The sequence below is a fragment of the Coregonus clupeaformis genome, chromosome 13 (assembly GCF_020615455.1).
Source record: "Coregonus clupeaformis isolate EN_2021a chromosome 13, ASM2061545v1, whole genome shotgun sequence".
NCBI classification, from domain to species: Eukaryota; Metazoa; Chordata; class Actinopteri; order Salmoniformes; family Salmonidae; genus Coregonus; species Coregonus clupeaformis.
This window is the reverse complement of record NC_059204.1, coordinates 3,175,637-3,200,114: the sequence shown is the minus strand read 5'-3', so window position 1 is coordinate 3,200,114 and position 24,478 is coordinate 3,175,637. Positions and strand designations below refer to the sequence as shown.

The 24,478-nt window shown below is 46.5% G+C and overlaps 1 protein-coding gene and 1 non-coding gene across 2 annotated transcripts in view; one reads left to right on the top strand and one right to left on the bottom strand.

Moving 5' to 3' along the window:
- Nucleotides 1-24,478, top strand: part of LOC121579280 (glutamate receptor ionotropic, kainate 4-like) — a 56,481-nt gene that overhangs the window by 17,755 nt on the left and 14,248 nt on the right. The window contains exons 5-11 of the mRNA XM_041893743.2: nt 1,149-1,327; nt 4,775-4,828; nt 5,306-5,470; nt 6,970-7,122; nt 9,145-9,249; nt 19,365-19,472; nt 22,119-22,322. Coding sequence (XP_041749677.2) covers nt 1,149-1,327; nt 4,775-4,828; nt 5,306-5,470; nt 6,970-7,122; nt 9,145-9,249; nt 19,365-19,472; nt 22,119-22,322 — 968 coding nt within the window. The remainder of the gene's footprint in view (nt 1-1,148; nt 1,328-4,774; nt 4,829-5,305; nt 5,471-6,969; nt 7,123-9,144; nt 9,250-19,364; nt 19,473-22,118; nt 22,323-24,478) is intronic.
- LOC121580376 lies at nt 9,928-9,980 on the bottom strand. Its single transcript, XR_006003036.1, has one exon. It is a non-coding gene; the product is annotated as a U7 small nuclear RNA (small nuclear RNA).

Below are 24,478 nucleotides of genomic sequence, written 5' to 3'. Positions count from 1 at the left end.
TAATACATAGAGTCAACCCCTGATCAGTAGGACAGTTTAATTTTAGGACGTGCATGCAGTCATTGCATATACAGTAACAGGAGGCGATGTAGTGATATGGTAATTTAGCAGATGCATCTATCCAAGAGCCCCTACAGTTGTTAACACATACTGTACTGTATCAGTAATGTGGTCCATGGCGGGAATCAAATCCATAGCATTGGTGTTGACTGTTCTCTGACCAACTGAGCCATTGGAACCACCAGTCTTCCTCTAGCAGGTCATTCGTCTCTGTCAGTCTGCCCCTCAAGCAGTCATCTGCCCAAAGCTGACTATTCTTTGTTTAATTCAAATCACACACTCAGCATTCATCTGTACATAGCAGGTCATTATTGATCCAATTTTCTGTCTTGACGTGCTCATTGGGACCTGTGTGTGTGAGTGCCACCATGCGTCTGTGTGACAGGCGTATGGAGCCAGGCCACCTCAGGGATATCACCCAGAGACGGGCAGGTGTGGAAAGCGTGAAATGATGAGTTGAGCTTTGCTTTGGTTCCCAATGCTTACATAGAACGTGGCCAAGTAGATAAGAAGATGAATCCCTCCAACCTAGGTCCTAAAAATCTACTTAGGCTAACAGCTGGTATTTTCTCTATAACAAGATGTTATCTTAACTTAAAATAGAATGCCTATTTCCTAGTGAAATGTGCTTTCAGTGTTAGTTGGGCACTGGAAAGATGATGTTGTTACAATTGCTTACTTATGACATAATGCATCAATTTTGTTATATTTTGAAGATGATACATTACATACTGCTGATCTTTTTGGACTGACTTGAGATACACAGAAATCAAGCATTTAGAGTATATGTAAGGAAATACGGCCACCAAGGGAGTGATAGTATAAACCTACAATGGCTGTATGGATAAAACACTTCCTATGATTTACTTAAAGGCCTACCTGAGTTGTAAAATGTGGTACTTCTATCACCAAAGGCAGAATTCCTTGCAATATTCTCCTACTGGCCATTACTTAAAAAGACTATTAGACTTTAATGGAAGATATTCAGATGATATTGTAGCAACCTGACGTTCATAAGCAAGTTTATCAACGTTGTGGTCTGTGGGATACAATATTACTTTCATGGCCAATTGTTGCTGTTGTCCCAGGTTTGATGAACCTGGAGCAGTTATTGCGTCAGTTCCTTATCTCCAAGGAGACGCTGACTGTGCGTGTGCTGGATGACAGTCAGGACCCCATGCCTGTTCTAAAAGAGATCCGCAACGACCAGACTGACACCATCATAGTGGACGCCAACGCCACGGTGTCCCACCTCATCCTGGAACGGGTAAGCGTCCCAAATGGCCCCCTATTCCCTATATAGTGCACTACTTTTGTCAGAAAAATGCACTATAAAGGGAATAGATTGCCACATTTTGGGACCCATCCATACACTCCAGACCATTGCCCAATCCCAAATCTATCGCTATAGGTCTATGCCTTATGCACTTGTGGAGATCTTATTTGATAGGAGTAAAGTGTAATTCATAGTCCACAGACGCTAGTCCGGTGTCCCATTGTGACATAGCTATGCGGCTCTGAGCAGTATTGCCAACTTAGCGACTTTGTCGCTATATTTAGCGAGTTTTCAGACCCCTCTAGCGACACATTTTCAAAAAAGCGACTAGCGACAAATCTAGCGACTTTTTCTGGTGTTATTGGAGACTTTTGGAGACTCTGACGTGAAAGCACGTATCGTTCTTACTCTTCTAAACGAGCAGCGGGTGCTGCCGTGGGCCCCACCCCCGTCCCAAAGCACTCACCGTCCCCAGTCCTCGCGCAGCAGTCCCTCCCAGCTGCAGTCAGAGCAGGAGATGTTCACCCCTCCGTGTCCAGCCTGCAAATGAATTGCGCATGTGGGAAGCCGGCGCTGGCTGATCCCGCCCTGGCTTACAATCAGGGCGGGATGTAAATGTAGTGTGTTTTTTACTCACTTTTTGTCTCTCCCACAACGTTATTCCTCTCTCCTACAGCATCAATCACAATTACATGCACATGGCAAATTATGCAAATTAGGTGATGACGTCATTTAGTGACCTCTAGCGACTTTTAGGAATCCAATAGCTACTTTCCTTACTGAGGAGTTGGCAACACTGGCTCTGAGACCACCATCCGCGGGGACCCACAGCCCGAACGCGCACCTTCCCACAATTCCCAACCAATGCGTCTCCAGTACGCGTTTTCTATTCTTTTGAATATGTTGACAGTTGGTTGAAATTGCTTGAGCTGCGCTGAGATTTCGAAAAGTATGAAAGCCAACAGTCCAATATTCTAGAACACTGCTATGCCTTGCCCTCTGATAGATTCGGTGGAATTTTCACCATGTTACTTACATCTATCAAATCCTCTCAAATCTCCACAGCTACATAGAGCGTTGGGTCTAGGAGGCAATTTGGGATTGGGAATACAGTATGACTAATAGTGGCTACATTCACTACACTAACGAGCTGGGTTCAAACAAACACATTCAGAGTATCATCCAATTCGGATTACCTCAAGGGATGTTCATCTAATGGTGTTGCTTGGTTGACCATTCCATAGACAAATTGTATAAATGTTCTTAATTTTCCCATTCAATATCTGTTTATATGACTCACTATGCTTGTTTGTATCCAATAATACCTACATGGTAACGATTTACATGAAAATGTTTGTTGATTGTGCCTTATTGATTGTTTACCGGTGCATGCTTGGTAATAACATTACTAAAAGCATTACTAAATGAACACATGAATAGTAAGCACTAGTATTAGACGGCTTCTGTTATGCATCTAATTTAATAGAAGTTTCAAAGATCTGTGGAAAAGCTTTGGGTCATGTTCTTATGAATTTATAATAACCACATCGGCATGACTTATTTATTTGACTGCCTTTATGATTGGTTTGCAAAGTAAAAAGTTGTGTCAAGTAAAAATGTCATTCTGGTGATTGTCACATTGTTTTTGGAATTGTCTCTTCCTTTAAAGTAATCCCAAGGGACAGGAGGAAATATGAAACCATGATATATGTTTTCCTAGGCAAATTTCCCAACCCTCATAAAGAGAATACTAATGGAATACAGAGTTTAGGTAGATGTGTTTCCGACTGTGGCCTGGGGTGGTCTATTGGTTACTGCCGCGCCTTCAGCGCTCATATGTATATCAGTGCTGGCGTGGGTTCGAATTTGGCCCACTCCCCTCTAGTGCATCATCTCTCCTCCTTTCTTTCCTGTAATAATATATCAAATATAATATGCCATTTAGCAGACGCTTTTTATCCAAAGCGACTTACAGTCATGCGTGCATACATATTTTGTGTATGGGTGGTCCCGGGGATTGAACCCACTACCTTGGCGTTACAAGCGCCGTGCTCTACCAGCTGAGCTACAGAGGACCACCTGTCTCTCTTCAATGTCTCTCTGTCCAATAAACTTGAAAAATCCCCCAAAAGAAAATATATCTTTCCAAGGGCAATAATTGAAGTGGTTTCTCTAAAACCACATGTTAGTGTGAAAATTCTTGATTATGTTACAGACAAGAAGCTGCTCGGGCTTGAGGCCTCATTATTTGTGAGCTAACCAATGATGTGGATTCAGGAAGCAGCAAATTGAAGTCAGGTGGATTATGTAGAGGAAATACACATTCAAATTGACACATTTCAGAAACCTTGACAGCTTTGAGGGTAATGTAAAAAGCATAGAGGCATGTGGCCTTGTAAATGGAACAGAACATAATACATTTCACAATCTCCATCCACATTGTATGGAGACAATGTATTGGCTGCAGATTCAGACTTTGAAGTGCTAGAAAAACATAATGCACAATAAAGTTTATCCCCCAAAAAATCTTTCCCTTTTCCCCCTTGAAAAACCTTTTCATTTTTTCTTTTTTTTAAACTAAGCAATTTCATTTATAAGATGGGCAAATAAAGTACTACTATAAAAGTCTGAAATATTCTAAAGCACAACTATGGTTTCTTACTCTTTGGCTGTGTCTGAAATGGCACCCTATTCCTTATATAGTGCACTACTTTCGACCAGGACCCATGATGACCAGATCCCTAAAGTTTGCCTTTAAGTTGTCGTTTCCCTCAGTGTTGACGGCAGGAGATGAAGCAGAGCAAACTTGACAACCTTTTGCTCAAAATGTGATTTTTGGCCAAGTCTGTCAGAAGCCGTTGCCAATTGACTTGTGTTTCTGCCAGTGCACCAGCTTGATTCGTACTAGTGCTCCACAAAAACTGGGCTAAAAGTAATATGGCTGCCAAATGATGCACTTTCATTCTGATCATGTATTATCTGTTGTTGAGGTTAAATGTTAGTGTTTTACGATTTTAGATTAGCAAGTTTAGCCATTTTTCATTATCAATTTGACAGCACAGTCTCTCACGGGAAATAGATTCTGGACACAGACAAAAATAGAACTCTCCTCCCTTTTCTTTGATCTTTGTTCAGTATGAAAAATAAATAAATATGTATGCACTCACTAACTGCAAGTCGCTCTGGATAAGAGTGTCTGCTAAATGACTAAAATGTCAAATGTAAAGTATGTTTCTCAGGCATACCACAAAAACTTCAGTCATACACTGACCCCAAGACAAATGATTTCCACTGTGTAGACTACTGCTGCTGAAAGAATATACCATTTTTGGGGGAGTAAAAGCAGACTGATTCTATAGCCCCCTTCCTCCCTCCCTCCCTCCTTCCATCCATCTCTCTCCTTCCCACTCCCTCCATCTCTGTTCCTCCCTCTCTCAGGCGTCAGAGTTGGGGATGCTGTCTGTCTACTACACCTACATCTTCACCACAATGGTAAGAGGCCAGATGTAAACGTTTTTTTACCACAGAATTAAGTCAATAAAACTGAGTTCTGTGCTACTCTGTAAATATGTTGTATGCAATGTGTCTCATGATTCTAAGTACAGCTTGTTTCAACACAAAACTGGGCTTGATTAGACTGGTACTTTATCTGTGCATGCATTTCAATAGTCTTGACTAGTTACCTATGCATGTCTCATTTCCTACATCTGCATTTATGTGAAAGCACTGAACAGGTGAAAGCAAAGCTCAGAGGGCGACTGCGTGTGGTATGCTTCTCCACAAGTTTTGCGTTTTCTTAAAATACATCACTCACTGCTTCGAGTCCCACCTAAAGATCTGTGTTCACACGGTCGCCACAACCACCAAACAGGGGAAAATATACCTCAAAGAATGTTGAAGAATGGTGCGTACCGTTTTGGGGATGTTTAACCAACTGAACACACCCCTGCTGTCTCCTCTGGCATACAGGAGTTCTCTCTGCTGCAGTTGGACGACATCCTTGTGGAGCGCTGGGTCAACATCCTTGGCTTCTCTGTCCTCAACCACAACCATCCTTACTTCCCCGACCTCCTCCTCAGCCTCAACCGCTCCTGGCAGGAAAACTGTGACCACGCCCCTTTCACTGGGGTCCCGGTGAGCAAAGCTTCATTTTGATTGTATTTTTATTCAACCATTATTTAACCAGGCAAGTCAATTGAGCACAAGTTCTATTTTATAATGACGGCCTGTCAAGTGGCGGGGGCAAGTACGGGCTGAATAAATAAAAGTAAAGGCACAATACGAGACATAGAAAGACATCACAACACAAGGTCAGAAAGACATTGCAACAACATAAGACATTAACAACAACACGTAAACAATCACCAATAATTGTGCTTTACATTTACTTGTTAGAATAACATGTAGGCCTGTCATAGCAAGTCCATTATTGTTTTTGTGTGGAATAACAAGTACATGGTTCACAAATGGTGTCCGTAATTGAGTCCTTGAAAGCAGAGATGGATACAAATTCACAGGTAGGGTTAGGAGTTATTCCTGACCACGTGACCTTCCAGGAAATACTATTACTAGGGCCCCGAGTTTTCCCTGAGCAGGTCACATGCCCCCTTACCATATATTATTAAGGGATCGATCCAAGAGGATGCAACATTTAGAAAGCTGCAGATAGAAATGTATTTTATAGAGCTGACATGATGATTCCCTAGCCTTGTTGACTTGACAGAAAATCTACTAAGCCACAGTTGCCTCACAACAACAGATGAAAAGCTGTGCGTTATTACCCTTATGACTGTGCACAACAACACTCTTCCCACGCAAGACGGATGTGCAATTAATACCCTGGGGTTTTGAGTTTTGCCTCAACACATTCTGATTAGTTAAGTGATTTCAAATGCTTTTTTAGTTAATGGACCTTTCATTGCATGGAAGATGCTGTGTTGTGCTTTCTGCCGTCAACATTAAGGAGACAAAGAATCCACATTGAACATTGAACCCCCCCTACAGTTTGGGCTTTGTTAATCAATGTTGTTATATTACAACAGAGCTAGCTCTCTTCCTACTGTAACATTTTTACACTGTCGAAGAATACAGACTCTATATTGTAGAATATGAATGTATTTATTTGCCTACTCTCTCTCCCCATTCTCTCTCTAACACTACACTGACTCTGAGTGCTTCCTTTGTATTCACTACCAGTAAGCGAGCTACCTTCCCTTATTCAGATGGGTATTGTTTTATCTTTCTGGAATCCATCCTGCCATTGTGCAGAGCATTTAAAGAGGATTATTTTCTCAGAGTTTCTCTCTAAGTCTGAAAGAGCTTCATTGTAGGAGTGGGAGGAAACTATCACTGGATGGAATATGTAAATATATAGCTTAGTATCGAGACTCTGATTTCCTAATCCAGCATTTGAGTGTGTGTCTTGCTCTCTGTCTCTCTCTCAACCCTGTACCTTGTCTCTCCTTCCTCCTCTCTCTCTCTCTCTCTCCTTTCACCCTCTACCCATCTCCTCTCTCCCCCCCTTCTCTATATATCTCTTTCAACCTTCTACCTATCTTTGTTTTCTGTCTCCCTCTCCTTCAACCATCTACCATCTCCTCTCTCTTTCTCTCCCCCCCCACTCTGTCCCCCAGCTCTCCCCAGCCCTGCTGTATGATGCCGTGCATGTGGCGGTGTCCGCTGTGAGGGAGCTCAACCGCAGTCAGAGCGTGGGCGCCACACAGCTCACCTGTCAATCATCCAAAATCTGGGAGCATGGCACCAGCCTGATGAACTACCTAAGGATGGTGAGCACTGACAACTCGCATGCACGTGTGCAAACACACACACCAGGGTTGGGCTCAATAAGAATTGAAGGCAGTAAATTCAGGAGGTAAACTGAAATTCCAATGATTCAATTATTGAAAAAAGGGCGTCAATTTTCGATGACTTCTCAATAAACTGAAAAGGAGAAGCTATCTATGTCAAACGTTTTTAAATTTGGGGATTTTAAATTCAAATCACTTCCTGAATTGACTGACTTCAATTCGAATTGAGTCTAACCCTGACACACACAACAACACGCGTGCAGACACACATAATATGCTCTGTCTCTCACACAAACACACACAGTCACACACACATACAGACACACACACACACTCAGTATGCACTCTATCAGCCCTGTTATCCAAGCCAGTAATTTGCCTGTCACCTAGTGACTCACCCTGCTCCTGGAGAAAAGGTATCCAAGCCAAGATTGAGCGTCGGCAACATGTTGACTTCGTCAGGTTCTTAGTCATCAACTGTAAAGAAATATTGCTAACAAAGACTTGGAATGCTCTCTCCAGAATAGCTCAGTACACACTGTCAACCATATGCACTCAAAGCAATGATTTCCCAACCAAAACATGATTCTCTGAAGTGCCTTTCTGTCCAGAGTGGCTACGGATACAGAATTTATGTATCTCAATTTGCCCACGCAAGAAATACAGATATTTCTGCGTATGTGCAAGATTTGTTTTTACGTAGCTGAGTGCCCACTCCGCTGCCTAAGTAGCTGCTGTGGTGAGTGCTCCACCTATAATAAAAATAAATATAATATGCCATTTAGCAGACGCTTTTATCCAAAGCGACTTACAGTCATGCGTGCATACATTTTTGTGTATGGGTGGTCCCGGGGATCGAACCCACTACCTTGGCGTTACAAGCACCGTGCTCTACCAGCTGAGCTACAGAGGACCACCTCCGCTCCCCCCTCCTTGATTGCCTTTGTCTCGTCACTGGTGTAGGCTACAAACTTCATGTTGCACACAAAACTGTTCTAACTATAGCGTTCCATGCCTCAGTAAGCAAAAGCACAATTTAATGTTATTTTTTCAGGAGGGGAGTAGGCTACATACAGCTATTTTCAGTTTTTACACAAAATACATTATTGACGCGTTCGTACAAACTTTGTCAGTATTACAAACATAAGCATAACACATAGGCAGTCTAGCGATTTCATGTTCTTCTTAGCTGCTGAGTTACATGCAGCTATTTACTCTCGCCACGATTTCAGCATATATGGCATTTAACTATGGCACCTGGCGATGCAAAACGAACTTGCCCATCGCTGTCTAATTAGCGATTGAATGTTATTTTTTCATAATCATTGCAAACATTGGCTAAGCATGGGTGAGTAGAGAGCGAAACGTGAAGGGAGGGGGAGTGTGAGCAGCAGCTACGTTAGAAAGACAAATGTGTGTGTAAAATAACACATGTGCAGAACAGGATCCTTAGCTTTAAAAAGCCACTGCCTTTAAAAAGCAACAAATCCCTTTGAAAACAGCCTATGTGGCATCGATATGAGTCAGAAACAGTTATTCTAGTGTCAAAATTGACTACAAAGTGTAAATAGGATAATTTTGGTCATAAAGTCAGTCTCGTCTTAAACAGAGTTTGGAACATCCATTCGTCACATCGGGTAAATTAAGGTTGGGTTTTGATTTGATGATGTCCATTTGCCCACTAACATGGGGTGAACAGCTCCGGTGATTGCTCTCAACCCAATAGCATAGAGACAGACCTGCCCAGCAGTGCTGGCTGTTTACATAAGACAACACATCATGCATTTTTTTAACTTGAGAAATACTGCACCAATTACTGTATAGGAAATTATCCCTGCGGGAATTGAACCCAAAACCTTGGCATTGCTAGCAACACGCTTGTACCAACTGAGCCAGACAGACTATATACTGTACTGTGTGTGTTTTATTGTAATACCATTTGGAGCTCTCATTGAGATGCACAGCCCAGCACGCCCTCTCCTCTCTCTCTGTCTCTGACAGGTAGAATTGGAAGGTCTAACTGGGCACATAGAGTTCAACAGCAAAGGCCACCGCTTCAACTACGCCCTGAGGGTCGTGCAGAGCAGCTCAGAGGGGCTAAGGCAGGTAAAGCTACACTGCACACACAATAACCATTTACTTTGTAACAGGCTGGGATTTACTGTGTATAACTGTATATAAAGAGCTACAGTCTGATGCCGAGGTTTAGTATAAGTCCCAAATGGCACCCTATATCCTATGTAGTGCCCTACTTTTGACCATGGACCTGGACCATGGATAGTTTTTTAAAATGGATATTACTGTAGTATTTACAGTACAATAGTGTTTTTTCAGAATTACTGTATGTCACGTTTGTTGAGTACAGGATTGGACCAAGGTGCAGCGTGGTATGCGTACATGTTCGTTTATTAAATAAACACAGAACAAAACAACAAAAGCAACGTAACGTGAAGTTCTAAAGGCTAACATCAAACAAGCCAAACACACAGAAACAAGATCCCACAACATAGGTAGGCAACATGGCTGCCTAAGTATGATCCCCAATCAGAGACAACGATCGACAGCTGCCTCTGATTGGGAACCACACCCGGCCAACATAGATCTACAATATCTAGATCTTACACATAGAAATTCACACCCTGACCAAACCAACTAAAGAAAACCGGGCTCTCAAGGCCAGGGCGTGACACTGTAGTATACTATAGCATATACTATCGTGTTTTTTAAGACATTACCGTAGTATTTGCTATAAGGTTTTTGTTTTATTATCTTTGACATAGAATTGGGGGCTTTCCCCTTAAGGAAACCTACTGGACAAATACTAAAAGAGCACATTTTCCATAACCTGTAGGGAACACAATAATATGGTCTATACTTAGCATGTGGGTTTCTCACTCATGGTTGGCACAATTTGGTTTAGGACCTATTTAACCGGTCGAGAGTTTTTTGTCACCCTTAGTGAACATAACTCAGAGAAAATACATATCACATATGGTGTTCCACAAGGTTCAATTTTGGGTCCAGTACTGTTCAGTTTATAAACATCCCTTTTTCAGGACCCTGTCTTTCAAAGATAATTCATAAAAATCCAAATAACTTCACAGATCTTCATTGTAAAGGGTTTAAACACTGTTTCCCATGCTTGTTCAATGAACCATAAACAATTAATGAACATGCACCTGTGGAACGGTCGTTAAGACACTAACAGCTTACAGACAGTAGGCAATTAAGGTCACAGTTATGAAAACTTAGGACACTAAAGAGGCCTTTCTACTGACTCTGAAAAACACCAAAAGAAACATGCCTAGGGTCCCTGCTCATCTGCGTGAATGTGCCTTAGGCATGCTGCAAGGAGGCATGAGGACTGCAGATGTGCCCAGGGCAATAAATTGCAATGTCCGTACTGTGAGACGCCTAAGACAGCGCTACAGGGAGACAGGACGGACAGCTGATCGTCCTTACAGTGGCAGGCCACGTGTAACAACACCTGCACAGGATCGGTACATCCGAACATCACACCTGCGGGACAGGTATAGGATGATATAGGAACAACAACAAGAACTGCCCGAGTTACACCAGGAACGCACAATCCCCCCATCAGTGCTCAGACTGTCTGCAATAGGCTGAGAGCGGCTGGACTGAGGGCTTGTAGGCCTATTGTAAGGCAGGTCCTCACCAGACATCACCGGCAACAACGTCGCCTATGGGCACAAACCCACCGTCGTTGGACCATACACGACTGCTCTTCACTGACGAGTCGCAGTTTTGTCTCACCAGGGGTGATGGTCAGATTTGCGTTTATCGTCGAAGGAATGAGCGTTACACCGATGCCTGTACTCTGGAGCGGGATTGATTTGGAGGTGGAGGTCCTTCATGGTCTGGGGCGGTGTGTCACAGCATCATCGGACTGAGCTTGTTGTCATTGCAGGCAATCTCAACGCTGTGCGTTACAGGGAAGACATCCTCCTCCATCATGTGGTACCTTCCTGCAGGCTCATCCTGACATGACCCTCCAGCATGACAATGCCACCAGCCATACTGCTCGTTCTGTGCGTGATTTCCTGCAAGACAGGAATGTCAGTGTTCTGCCATGGCCAGCTAAGAGCCCGAATCTCAATCCCATTGAGCATGTCTGGGACCTGTTGGATCGGAGGGTGAGGGCTAGGGCCACCCCCCCCAGAAATGTCCGGGAACTTGCAGGTGCCTTGGTGGAAGAGTGGGGTAACATCTCACAGCAAGAACTGGCAAATCTGGTGCAGTCCATGAGGAGGAGATGCACTGCAGTACTTAATGCAGCTGGTGGTCACAACAGATACTGACTGTTACTTTTTGACCCCCCCCCCCTTTGTTCAGGGACACATTATTCAATTTATGTTAGTCACATGTCTGTGGAACTTGTTCAGTTTATGTCTCAGTTGTCTCAGTTGTTCATAAAAATATTTACACATGTTAAGTTTGCTGAAAATAAATGCAGTTGACAGTGAGAGGATGTTTCTTTTTTTGCTGAGTATATATGTTACCCCTTGGCAGCGTTATCAGAAAGCACAGCATTGATTTTCACTGTTACGCAGACATTACACAGCTTTACATTTCTGTGTCACCAGAGGATTTTAGCTCCACAGATAAATTATTAGACTGTTTAGTGATTTAAATACTTGCATGGCTCACAACTTCCTCCAGCTAAATCAAGACAAGACCGATGTACTTATTGTTGTAGCCAAAGCACAGAGAGAGAATCTAGCCGCACATTTTAATTCAGGGGCAATAAAGATAAAACAACAGGTAAAAAACCTAGGTGTTATTTTAGATTCTGAACTAAATTTTGAACCACACATTAGCAATGTGACCAAAATAGATTTTTGCCACCTGAGGAACATTGCCAAGGTGCGGCCATTTCTCTCTTAGGCTGATACAGAGAGACTCATCCATGGTTTTATTACAAGCAGGCTTGACTACTATAATGCTCTCCTGTCTGGTCTACCCAAGAAAGGCATTGGTCAACTGCAAACATACAGAATGCTGCAGCACGGGTACTGACCAAGACCAGACGGAGAGCACACATTACATTGGTTTTAAGGTCTCTGCACTGGCTGCCTGTGAGTTTTAGAATTCATTTGAAGATTCTTCTATTGGTTTTTTCATCAATCCACAATTGTTTACATTTACATTTACGTCATTTAGCAGACGCTCTTATCCAGAGCGACTTACAAATTGGTGCATTCACCCTATAGCCAGTGGGATAACCACTTTACAATTTTTTTTTTTTGGGGGTAGAAGGATTACTTTATCCTATCCCAGGTATTCCTTAAAGAGGTGGGGTTTCAAATGTCTCCGGAAGGTGGTGAGTGACTCCGCTGTCCTGGCGTCGTGAGGGAGCTTGTTCCACCATTGGGGTGCCAGAGCAGCGAACAGTTTTGACTGGGCTGAGCGGGAACTATGCTTCCGCAGAGGAAGGGGAGCCAGCAGGCCAGAGGTGGATGAACGCAATGCCCTCGTTTGGGTGTAGGGACTGATCAGAGCCTGAAGGTACGGAGGTGCCGTTCCCCTCACAGCTCCATAGGCAAGCACCATGGTCTTGTAACGGATGCAAGCTTCAACTGGAAGCCAGTGGAGTGTGCGGAGGAGGGGGGGGACGTGAGAGAACTTGGGAAGGTTGAACACCAGACGGGCTGCGGCATTCTGGATGAGTTGTAGGGGTTTAATGGCACAGGCAGGGAGCCCAGCCAACAGCGAGTTGCAGTAATCCAGACGGGAGATGACCAGTGAGGAGAATGTGGCAAAGAGCTTCCTAGGGTTAGAGGCAGATGCTTGGAATTTAGAGTGGTAGAAAGTGGCCTTAGCAGCAGAAACAGATGAAGAAAATGTAGAGAGGAGGGAGTGAAAAGATGCCAGGTCGGCAGGGAGTTTAGTTTTCTTCCATTTCCGCTCAGCTGCCCGGAGCTCTGTTCTGTGAGCTCGCAATGAGTCATCAAGCCACGGAGCTGGAGGGGAGGACCGAGCCGACCGGGAGGATAGGGGACACAGGGAGTCAAAGGATGCAGAAAGGGAGGAGAGGAGGGTTGAGGAGGCAGAATCAGGAGATTGGAGGGAGAAGGATTGAGCAGAGGGAAGAGATGATAGGATGGAAGAGGAGAGAGTAGTGGGAGAGAGAGAGCGAAGGTTGCGGCGGCGCGTTACCATCTGTGTAGGGGCAGAGTGAGTAGTGTTGGAGGAGAGCGAGAGAGAAAAGGATACAAAGTAGTGGTCGGAGACATGGAGGGGAGTTGCAGTGAGATTAGTAGAAGAGCAACATCTAGTAAAGATGAAGTCAAGCGTATTGCCTGCCTTGTGAGTAGGGGGGACGGTGAGAGGGTGAGGTCAAAAGAGGAGAGGGTGGAAAGAAGGAGGCAGAGAGAAATGAGTCAAATGTAGACGTAGGGAGGTTGAAATCCCCCAAAACTGTGAGGGGTGAGCCATCCTCAGGAAAGGAACTTATCAAGGCGTCAAGCTCATTGATGAACTCTCCAAGGGAACCTGGAGGGCGATAGATGACAAGGATATTAAGCTTAAATGGGCTAGTGACTGTGACAGCGTGGAATTCAAATGAGGAGATAGACAGATGGGTTAGGGGAAAAATTGAGAATGACCACTTGGGAGAGATGAGGATTCCTGTGCCACCACCCCTCTGACCAGATGCTCTCGGGGTATGCGAGAACACATTGTCAGACGAGGAGAGAGCAGTAGGAGTAGCAGTGTTTTCAGTGGTAATCCATGTTTCCGTCAGCGCCAGGAAGTTGAGGGACTGGAGGGTAGCATAGGCTGGAATGAAGTCAGCCTTGTTGGCAGCAGAACGCCAGTTCCAGAGGCTGCCTGAGACCTGGAACTCCAGGTGTGTGGTGCGTGCAGGGACCACCAGGTTAGAGAGGCAGCAGCCACGCGGTGTGAGGCGTTTGTGTAGCCTGTGCGGAGAGGAGAGAACAGGGATAGGCAGAGGCATAGTTGACAGGCTGTAGCAGATGGCTACAATAATGCAGAGGAGATCGGAATGAAATGAACTAAACATCTGGGAAAGGAGAGAGCAGGGCCTCCCTCACCAAAAAAATATAACTCTCCCAACTTCCACCTCAGAAACTATAATTGTTTCACTGAACCACCCGAATAAAACTCTCCCAACTTCCACTTTAGAAATTAGAATTGTTGTAAACTACAGCGGTTCAATGTTTCAAGGAATAGACTCAACTTACTTTATTCAGCTAGCTAACTATGACGCCATAGCTAACTAGCATGCTAGCATCCAATAACACACAGTTTAGCACCAATACTTGGTTACAACAAACTACCAATAGTGTGTTAACACACTAAACAGATAATTCGTGTCCGTGTCTAGTTCTTTCATAACGCAGCAATAATTAAACGTTGGCTAGCTAGCACAAATATATTGTATTTAGCTACTACAGTACAGCTAGCTGGTAGTGTTGGCTAGCTAGCAATGGCTGCTGTGTTGACTTTGTTTGAAAAAACGGCGTCGCTGCGAACGAATGTAGCTGGCTAAAAGGATATTGTATTTAGTTGCTACCGTTGCTAATAGCTACCCGCCAGCTAGTCCAGGAGGTGAGTTAGCTAGCTAGCCCGTGCTACACCCGGCACCGCCGAATACAAAAGTAACCTACAATAACTACATACAACAACTACCCACAACAACCCACGATGCCTAGCTACAATACCCAACTACAATCTAAATACATAGTTTAAGCCTTACTCGACAAAGCCCAAGCTATGCATAAAGCCAAACTTACCCGACGCCAGCTGTCTGGGTGGTTTTCTGCAATCAGTAGCTGTAATTAAGTACACTAGCTACTAACTACCTAACGTTAATGCTTCAGATAATGAGGTTAGAAAAACAGCTGAATGGTAGGTAGCTAGCTGGCTTAATTACAGGTACTCTTAAGCGTGAAATAACATTGGAAACAACTATCCACCGTTGCTAAAAGTTACCAGTAGCTACCCGCTAGCTAGCTAGCTCTATCGGTTAATGCTTCAGATAATGAGGTTAGAAAAACAGCTGAATGGTAGGTAGCTAGCTGGCTTAATTACAGGTACTCTTAAGCGTGAAATAACATTGGAAACAACTATCCACCGTTGCTAAAAGTTACCAGTAGCTACCCGCTAGGTTAGCTAGCCGAGAGAGCGGAGGAGGACAGCGACAGTGCCACTCTGGTGGCACGAAGGGACAATCCACCACACGTCGTAGTCAACGTTCTTTTGGGCCTGGAGGCAGCAGGCAGGGCACTCACGCATCACCCTAGCTATCGAACACCCACACTCGTTCAGAGCCCTCTGCTGCGCACTGTAAAATACTTGTCTCCTTTCCTGAGCACATGGATGTTCCCCAGTGTAAGGCGCTAGTCGATTCAGGCACAGCTGGGAACTTTATGGACAGGGCATTCGCACACCGTATAGGCATTCCATTGATTCCCCTATCCATTCCACGCCCCATCAGAACACTTGATAGTCGACCATTAGGGTCCGGGTTGGTTAAGGAAGTTACTGCACCAGTCACCATGATTACCCAGGAGAATCATTGTGAACAGGTGATTTTTTTCCATTATTGAGTCTCCTGCTTTCCCTGTGGTATTAGGTATCCCTTGGCTAGCACTCCACAACCCCACCTTTTCATGGCCGCACAGGGTTCTCACGGGGTGGTCGCGAGAGTGTCAGGGTAGGTGTCTAGGTGTTTCCGTTGGTGCAACCACGGTGGAAAGTCCAGACAGTACCTCCACTGTGCGCATTCCCCCTGAATACCTAGATCTGGCGCAAGCGTTCTCTAAAACGCAGGCTACTAAATTACCACCTCATCGGGCGGGGGATTGCGCGATAAACCTCCGGGTAGACGCTGTACCTCCCAGGAGACATATATACCCCCTGTCACAGGTTGAAACGGTGGCTATGGAAACATATGTCACGAGTCCCTGCGCCAGGGGTATATACGTCCCTCCACTTCACCCGCCTCCTCGAGTTTCTTCTTTGTGAAGAAGAAGGACGGAGGTCTGCGCCCGTGCATTGATTATCGACCACTGAACAGGGAGACAATAAGATTTAGCTATCCTCTCCCCCTCATTCCTTCAGTGATTGAATCAATGCATGGGGCGCGCTTCTTCACCAAATTAGATCTCAGGAGTGTGTACAACCTGGTGCGTATCCGAGAGGGAGATGAGTGGAAGACAGCATTCAGCACAACCACGGGGCATTATGAATACCTGGTGATGCCCAATGGTTTGATGAATGCTCCCTCAGTTTTCCAGTCCTTTGTGAATTAGGTGTTTCGGGACATGCTTGGTCGCGGTGTAGTGGTCTACATCGATGACATCCTGGTGTATTCCGCTACGCGCGCTGAGCATGTGTCCCTGGTTCACAAGGTGCTGGCCCGACTGTTGGAAAATAACCTTTATGCTAAGGCAGAGAAGTGTATGTTTTTCCAGCAGTCCGTCTCCTTCCACCTCAGGTGTGGAGATGGAGGGAGATCGCATTTCAGCCATGCGTAATTGGCCGACTCAAACCATGGTTAAGGAGGTGCCTTGGCTTTGCCAACTATTACCGGAGGTTTATCTGGGGCTTTGGCAAGGTCGCAGCTCCCATTACCTCCCTGTTGAAGGGTGGGCTGTCCCGGCTCCGCTGGTCTGCTGAGGCTGACCTGGCCTTCAGCAAACTGCGGGGTCTGTTCACCTCAGCCCCAGTACTGGCCCACCCCGATTCATCACTACCGTTCGTAGTGGAGGTGGATGCGTCCGAGGTTGGGATAGGAGCTGTCCTGTCTCATCGCTCGGGTACGCCACCCAAGCTCCGCCCCTGTGCGTTCTTTTCGAAGAAGCTCAGCCCGGCGGAGCAGAACTACAGCGTTGGTGATCGGGAGCTGTTGGCTGTTGTTCGAGCCTTGACCGTGTGGCGGCATTGGCTCGAGGGGACAAAACACCCTTTCCTCGTCTGGACGGACCACCGTAACCTGGAGTACATCCGGGCAGCGAGGAGGCTGAATCCTCGGCAGGCCAGGTGGGCCCTATTCTTCACCCGGTTTGATTTCACTCTATCATACATCCCGGGTACGAAGAATGTGAAGGCAGACGCGCTGTCCCGGCTGTATGACACAGAGGAGAGGCCCAGAGACAACACTCCCATACTGCCGGCCTCCTGCATTGTAGCGCCGGTAGTATGGGCGATGGACGCGGATATAGAGCAGGCATTACGCACAGATCCCTCTCCACCTCAGTGTCCAGATGGGCTGCAGTACGTGCCTGCTCTTATCCATGATCGTCTGATCTACTGGGCACACATGTCACCCTCCTCTGGTCACCCAGGTATCGGCCGTACAGTGCGCTGCCTGAGCGGAAAGTACTGGTGGCCTACCTTGGCTAAGGACGTGAGGGTGTACGTCTCCTCCTGCTCGGTGTGCGCCCAGAGTAAGGCACCTAGGCACCTCCCAGCGGGTAAGCTACAACCGTTACCAGTTCCACAACGACCATGGTCTCACCTTAGCATTGATTTTCTAACTGATCTTCCCCTCTCCCAAGGTAACACCACCATCCTGGTCGTTGTGGACCGCTTCTCCAAGTCCTGCCGCCTCCTTCCTCTGCCTGGTCTCCCCACGGCCCTGCAAACTGCGGAGGCCCTGTTTACTCATGTCTTCCGGCACTACGGGGTACCAGTGGATATAGTGTCTGACCGAGGTCCCCAGTTCACGTCCAAGGTCTGGAAGGCGTTCATGGAACGTCTGGGGGTCTCGGTCAGCCTGACCTCTGGGTTCCACCCCGTTAGTAATGGGCAGGTGGAACGGGTAAATCAGGACGAGGGTAGGTTCCTGCGGTCCTACTGCCAGGACTGGCCAGGGGAGTGGTCGGTGTTCTTGCCATGGGCAGAATATGCCCAGAACTCTCTCCGCCACTCCTCCACTAACCTAATGCCTTTCCAGTGTGTTCTAAGTTACCAACCGGTTCTGGCACCGTGGCACCAGAGCCAGACCGAGGCTCCTGCGGTGGATGACGGGTTTCGGCAAGCGGAGGAGATGTGGGATGCTGCCCACGTTCACCTCCAACGCGCCGTGCGTTGTCAGAAGGCCAACGCTGACCGCCACCGCAGTGAGGCCCCCGTCTTTGTACCGGTGGATCGGGTCTGGCTCTCGACCCGGAATCTGCCCCTCCGCCTGCCCTGCCGGAAGCTGAGCCCATGGTTTGTGGAGCTGTTCAAAGTCCTGAGGAGAGTCAACGAGGTCACATATAGGTTATTACTGCCCCCTGATAGGGCAGGCATCGTTTCATGTGTCTCTCCTCAGGCCGGTGGTAGCTGGTCCGCTCCAGGAGTCTGAGGTGCGGGAGGTTCCTCCACCTCCTCTGGATATCGAGGGGGCCCCGGCGTACTTGGTCCGTTCCATCCTGGATTCGAGCCGTCGGGTGGGGGGCCTTCAGTACCTCGTGGAGTGGGAGGGGTACGGTCCGGAGGAACGGTGCTGGGTCCCGGTGAGGGATATCCTCGATCCCTCCATTTTTACGGGATTTCCACCGTCGCCATCCGGCTCGCCCTGCTCCGCGTCCTCCTGGCCGTCCCCGAGGCCGGGGTCGGCGCACTGCTGGAGCCGCACGTCAAGGGGGAGGGGTACTGTCACGACTTCTGCCAAGGTTGCCTCCCCTCCTTGTTCGGGCAGGTTTCGGCGTTCGTCGTCACCGGCTTACTAGCTGCTGCCGATCCACTTGTCTTGTCTAATTAATCACACACACCTGGTCCTTATCCCCAATTAGTCATTGTATAAGTATTCCCTCTGCTTCCTTGTCTGTGTGGGTGATAGTTTGTCGTGAGCTGTGTGTAGCTCGGTTGAGCTACGCTTACCTTGTTGTTGCCAGGGTAGTATTTTGCCCTGTGCCTGAGTTTTGTTGTCGCATGCTTGCGCAACTGTTTATCGACGGAATAAACTCTTTGGATACGTATTACTCTCTTGCGCCTGACTGCTTCTATCACACGCATCACAGGTATTTGCCGAAACACATTGGTTTTAACAATAACATATAGATTTTTCAAACAAACCTCAATTTGTACTACTGAGAGTTGCTGAATATATTTTCATCTTCAGTTTCATGAACCTTGGTTTGAAAGCACAGCACCACCCTGTTTCTCTCTTAATCGCTCTCTCTCTCCCTCAACCCTCTACCCATCTCCTCTTTTCTTTCTGTCTCTCTCTTTCCCTCCCTCCCTCCCAGGTTGGTGAGTGGCATTCGGAGCATGGTCTGTCCATGGAGAGCGACATCAACCTCCACATCGTGGCCGGCACCATCTTCAACACCACCCTCACCATCACCACCATCTTGGTGAGCGCAGCTTCTCTTTTCGCCACACCATTTCACCGTGTGCAGGGGTGTATACATTAGTGCACACCGTAGAAAAAACAACCATTTCTTATTGGACAAGTTAATGTAGTCCCTCCTCGTTTCGGCCTGTTTGCTTCCGTTTTGCTCCTATTGAATACGACCCTGTTTTTGGCTCTACTACTTCTAGTACTCTTCTACTTGTTTTTAATCCATCTGCCAACTCAATTAAGCACAAGCATACCAAGTGTTCCAGACGCTTTCACTGTTGACCTCGGTAGATGAGAGACTGGCGTTTCTCATTTGAGGTACAACCTAATTGGTGCCCTTGAAAAAATTGAAATTCTGCAAGGCTCATTCTTCATGGACTCTGTCTCTTCTTCATTTGCGTTGGCTTGACCTGGTCCGCTGGGTATGAAATACCGGCGCATGACTAGAATTTTCTCATCATTTTCTTACATGGAGACAGAAAAATTATCAAAGAACCTCTACCCTTCAATCAACTGTAGATTCAGCCAGAATACTGTAGTTGGTAGCTACTGTTTTAATTGGTAGACAGTGTGTGTGGCGCATTGATTTTTGGTCACATACATAGGCTTACGGTACGGTACGTGGCCTTCAGCTTGCAGATTGATTGACTGGCACAATGGAACCAATAGAATAGTTGCAAAACTGCTGACCCCGCCCATCTGGCATCCCAGGCAGGCTAAAGCAAGCTGCGTCGTCATCTCAAGTCTCAAATGAACACAGGTGGGAAATGTCGAGTCATTATCTTAATGAAGTGAGATAAATATATTGTGAATTGTGTGTGGCTCATTAAGGGATAACTGAGAGAAAAACACATTGGCTCAGAGCTTTTAATAAAGCAGCCTAGTCAGAAACAGATGGAAGCACAGAGAAGAACTGAGGGAGGCCCAAGGGAGGGCATGAGTCATGGCGAGAGACAGACGAATCACCCTAGCACGGCTAGCCTAACACACACATACACATACACACACAAACACTCCCACTCTCTCTCTCTCACAGACACACACGCACACACACACATACACATACACACTCTCCCACTCTCTTTCTCTCACAGACACGCATACGCGCACACACACACACTCCCACTCTCTCTCTCTCACAGACACAGGCACGCACACACACACACCAGGTTGTACCAGTTTGAAGCCTCTTGCAAGAGAGCTATTATTTGATGCTACGTCTGAACCATGCAAATTCACTCCAACACAATACACACATTCAGATTCAGAGTGTTAACATTCACATGTACAGGGTTGCAGGTGTGATTGGAGGGTACAGTGAAAATATTAGACTTGGAGCTCCAACATGCAGGACTAGTGAAATAAAATAATGAAAATGGTAATAAGGGGAGTAGCAGGGGGAGGGGGGAACAGGTAGCTGACTAGTGGTGGCTATTCAGCAGCCTGATGGTCTGAGGGTAGAAACTATTGGCCAGTCTTTCAGTTTTTGCCATGATGCTCCTGTACTGCCCGCGTCTGAATGATTGAAGCGGGGATAACAGGGCATAGCTTGGGTGCTGGGGTCCCTGATGATCTTCTTGGCCTTCCTGCGACACCTGGTGTTGTAGCTGTCCTGTAGGGCTGGCATTGTGCACCCAATGATGCGTTCGGTTGCACGTATCACCCTCTGAAGAGCCTTGCGGTCCGTGGTGGTGGAATTGCTGAACCACACTGTGATGCAGCTCGATAGTATGCTCTCGAATGTGCTCCTGTAGAACACTGTGAGGGCTCTTGGGGACAGGCCGAATTTCTTCAGGATCCTGAGTTTTAAGAGTCGCTGTCAGGCCTTCTTCACTACGGTGTCCGTGTGGTTAGACCATTTCAGCTTTTCTGAGATGTGTACACTGAGGAATTTGAAGTTATTGACCATCTCCACGTTGATGAGGATGGGGGCGTGTCCAGCCTGGTTCCTCCGGAAGTCCACAATCAGCTCCTTTGTTTTGCTAACGTTGAGGGAGAGGTTGTTTACCTGGCACCACACCGTCAGAGTGCCTGCCTCCTCCCTGTAGACTGTCTTGTCATTGTTGGAGATCAGGCCTACTACTGTTGTGTCGTCAGTGAACTTGATGATGGGGTTGGAACTGTGTGAGGCCACGCAGTCATGGGTATACAGGGAATACAGGATGGGACTGAGGACGCACCCTTGTGGGGCCCCAGTGTTGAGGATCAGTGTCGAGGAAGTAATTTTGCCTACCTTCACCACCTGGGGGTGGCCCCTCAGGAATTCCAGGACCCGTCAGGATGTACAGGACACAGTTGCATAGGGAGGAGTTCAGACCCAGGGCTGTGAGCTTTGTAATGAGCTTATAGGGCACTATGGTATTGAAGGCCGAGCTGTAGTCGATGAACAGCATCCTCACATATGCATTCCTTTTGTCCAGGTGGGTAAGGGCAGTGTGCAGTGCAATGGCGATTGCATCATCTGTGGATCTGTCAGGGCGGTAGGCGAATTGGAGAGGGTTGAGTGTGTTGGGGAGGGAGGAGGTGATGTGGTCTTTGACTAGCCTCTCGAAGCACTTCATGATGATGGAAGCACTTCGTGATGACGCACGTGCATGCAAATTAACGCTAACACATGCACACGTCTCAGCTTGTACCAGTTTGATGCCCCTTCATGCAGGAGAACCCCTATGTGATGCTGAGGCCCAACCACCAGGCCCTGGAGGGCAACGAGCGCTACGAAGGATTTTGTGTGGACATGCTGCAAGAGCTGGCCGAGCTGCTGCACTTCAGCTACCGTCTGCGGCTGGTGGCAGATGGCGTGTACGGCGTGCCCGGCGCCAACGGCACCTGGACGGGCATGGTGGGCGAGCTCATCTCCAGGGTGAGCACTGAGTGAGTGAGTGCTGCTGAGTGTGAGTGTGGCCAAAAATCATCTCCCTCTCTATTGCCCTATGTTTGTATAGTTAGGGTATGGTGATGTCTTGGTGTCACAGGTACTGCAGTCACAAGTTATACCACCTGTAGGTAGGAGGAGATAAATGGTGTAAATACCCTGTTGTAGCGCTATTGTTTCATACCCAGCCATCACCTGTGTCTCAAGATGTCTCAAGACATGGTGATGGCTAGGTATGTTATTGCTGATTACACAAGATATGTTTACTTCTCATCCTCCTGAAATAGTCATTGGAATGGGATTGTCCTTCAAAGGTAACATTCCAGATAACAGATAATGAACATAAACGCATGTATTAGGATCCAAACTAGATAGATTAGGATCCAAACACGATATCTTGCTTTTTAATTTAATCTGAATGAAGAATCAAGATATCGTCAATTAGCTGTTGCAGTACAGTGCCTTTGACTTATTCCATATGTTTTTCAGAAAGATTGTAACTTCCATCAATGTATTTGTCTGCATCACTTCCAATCCCCCATATGTTTTTTTTTTATCGCAAATATACAGTGAGGGAGAAAAGTATTTGATCCCCTGCTGATTTTGTACGTTTGCCCACTGACAAAGACATGATCAGTCTATAATTTTAATGGTAGTTTTATTTGAACAGTGAGAGACAGAATAACAACAAATAAATCCAGAAAAATATATGTCAAAAATGTTATAAATTGATTTGCATTTTAATGAGGGAAATAAGTATTTGACCCCTCTGCAAAACATGACTTAGTACTTGGTGGCAAAACCCTTGTTGGCAATCACAGAGGTCAGACGTTTCTTGTAGTTGGCCACCAGGTTTGCACACATCTCAGGAGGGATTTTGTCCCACTCCTCTTTGCAGATCTTCTCCAAGTCATTAAGGTTTCGAGGTTGACGTTTGGCAACTCGAATCTTCAGCTCCCTCCACAGATTTTATATGGGATTAAGGTCTGGAGATTGGCTAGGCCACTCCAGGACCTTAATGTGCTTCTTCTTGAGCCACTCTTTTGTTGCCTTGGCCGTGTGTTTTGGGTCATTGTCATGCTGGAATACCCATCCACGACCCATTTTCAATGCCCTGGCTGAGGGAAGGAGGTTCTCACCCAAGATTTGACGGTACATGGCCCCGTCCATCGTTCCTTTAATGCCGTGAAGTTGTCCCGTCCCCTTAGCAGAAAAACACCCCCAAAGCATAATGTTTCCACCTCCATGTTTGACGGTGAGGATGGTGTTCTTGGGGTCATAGGCAGCATTCCTCCTCCTCCAAACACGGCGAGTTGAGTTGATGCCAAAAGCTCCATTTTGGTCTCATCTGACCACAACACTTTCACCCAGTTCTCCTCTAAATCATTCAGATGTTCATTGGCAAACTTCAGATGGCCCTGTATATGTGCTTTCTTGAGCAGGGGGACCTTGCGGGCGCTGCAGGATTTCAGTCCTTCACGGCGTAGTGTGTTACCAATTGTTTTCTTGGTGACTATGGTCCCAGCTGCCTTGAGATCCCGTGTAGTTCTGGGATGATTCCACACCGTTCTCATGTCAGTGGGCAAACGTACAAAATCAGCAGGGGATCAAATACTTTTTTCCCTCACTGTGTGAGTGGCGCAGTGGTCTAAGGCACTGCATCGCAGTGCTAGCTGTGCCACTAGATATCCTGGTTCGAATCCAGGCTCTGTCGTAGCCGGCCGCGACCGGGAGACCCATGGGGCGGCGCACAATTGGCCCAGCGTCGTCCAGGGTAGGGGAGGGAATGGCCGGCAGGGATGTAGCTCAGTTGGTAGAGCATGGCGTTTGCAACGCCAGGGTTGTGGGTTTGATTCCCACGGGGGGCCAGTATGAAAAAAAAATACTAAAAATAATGTATGCACTCACTAACTGTAAGTCGCTCTGGATAAGAGCGTCTGCTAAATGACTAAAATGTAAATATATATATTACACATTTCCTTTTTAAAAATATGTTTCCCTTTATTACTTTCCAACCCCACCACCCCTTCCCTAATTGGAGTAAACTAGTGAACAACAATGCTTAGGCCTCTACTTCCAGCTTATACGTACTATATACATTTTATGGACACAGTCAATTTTTCAATAATTCTATTTTGTTTGTT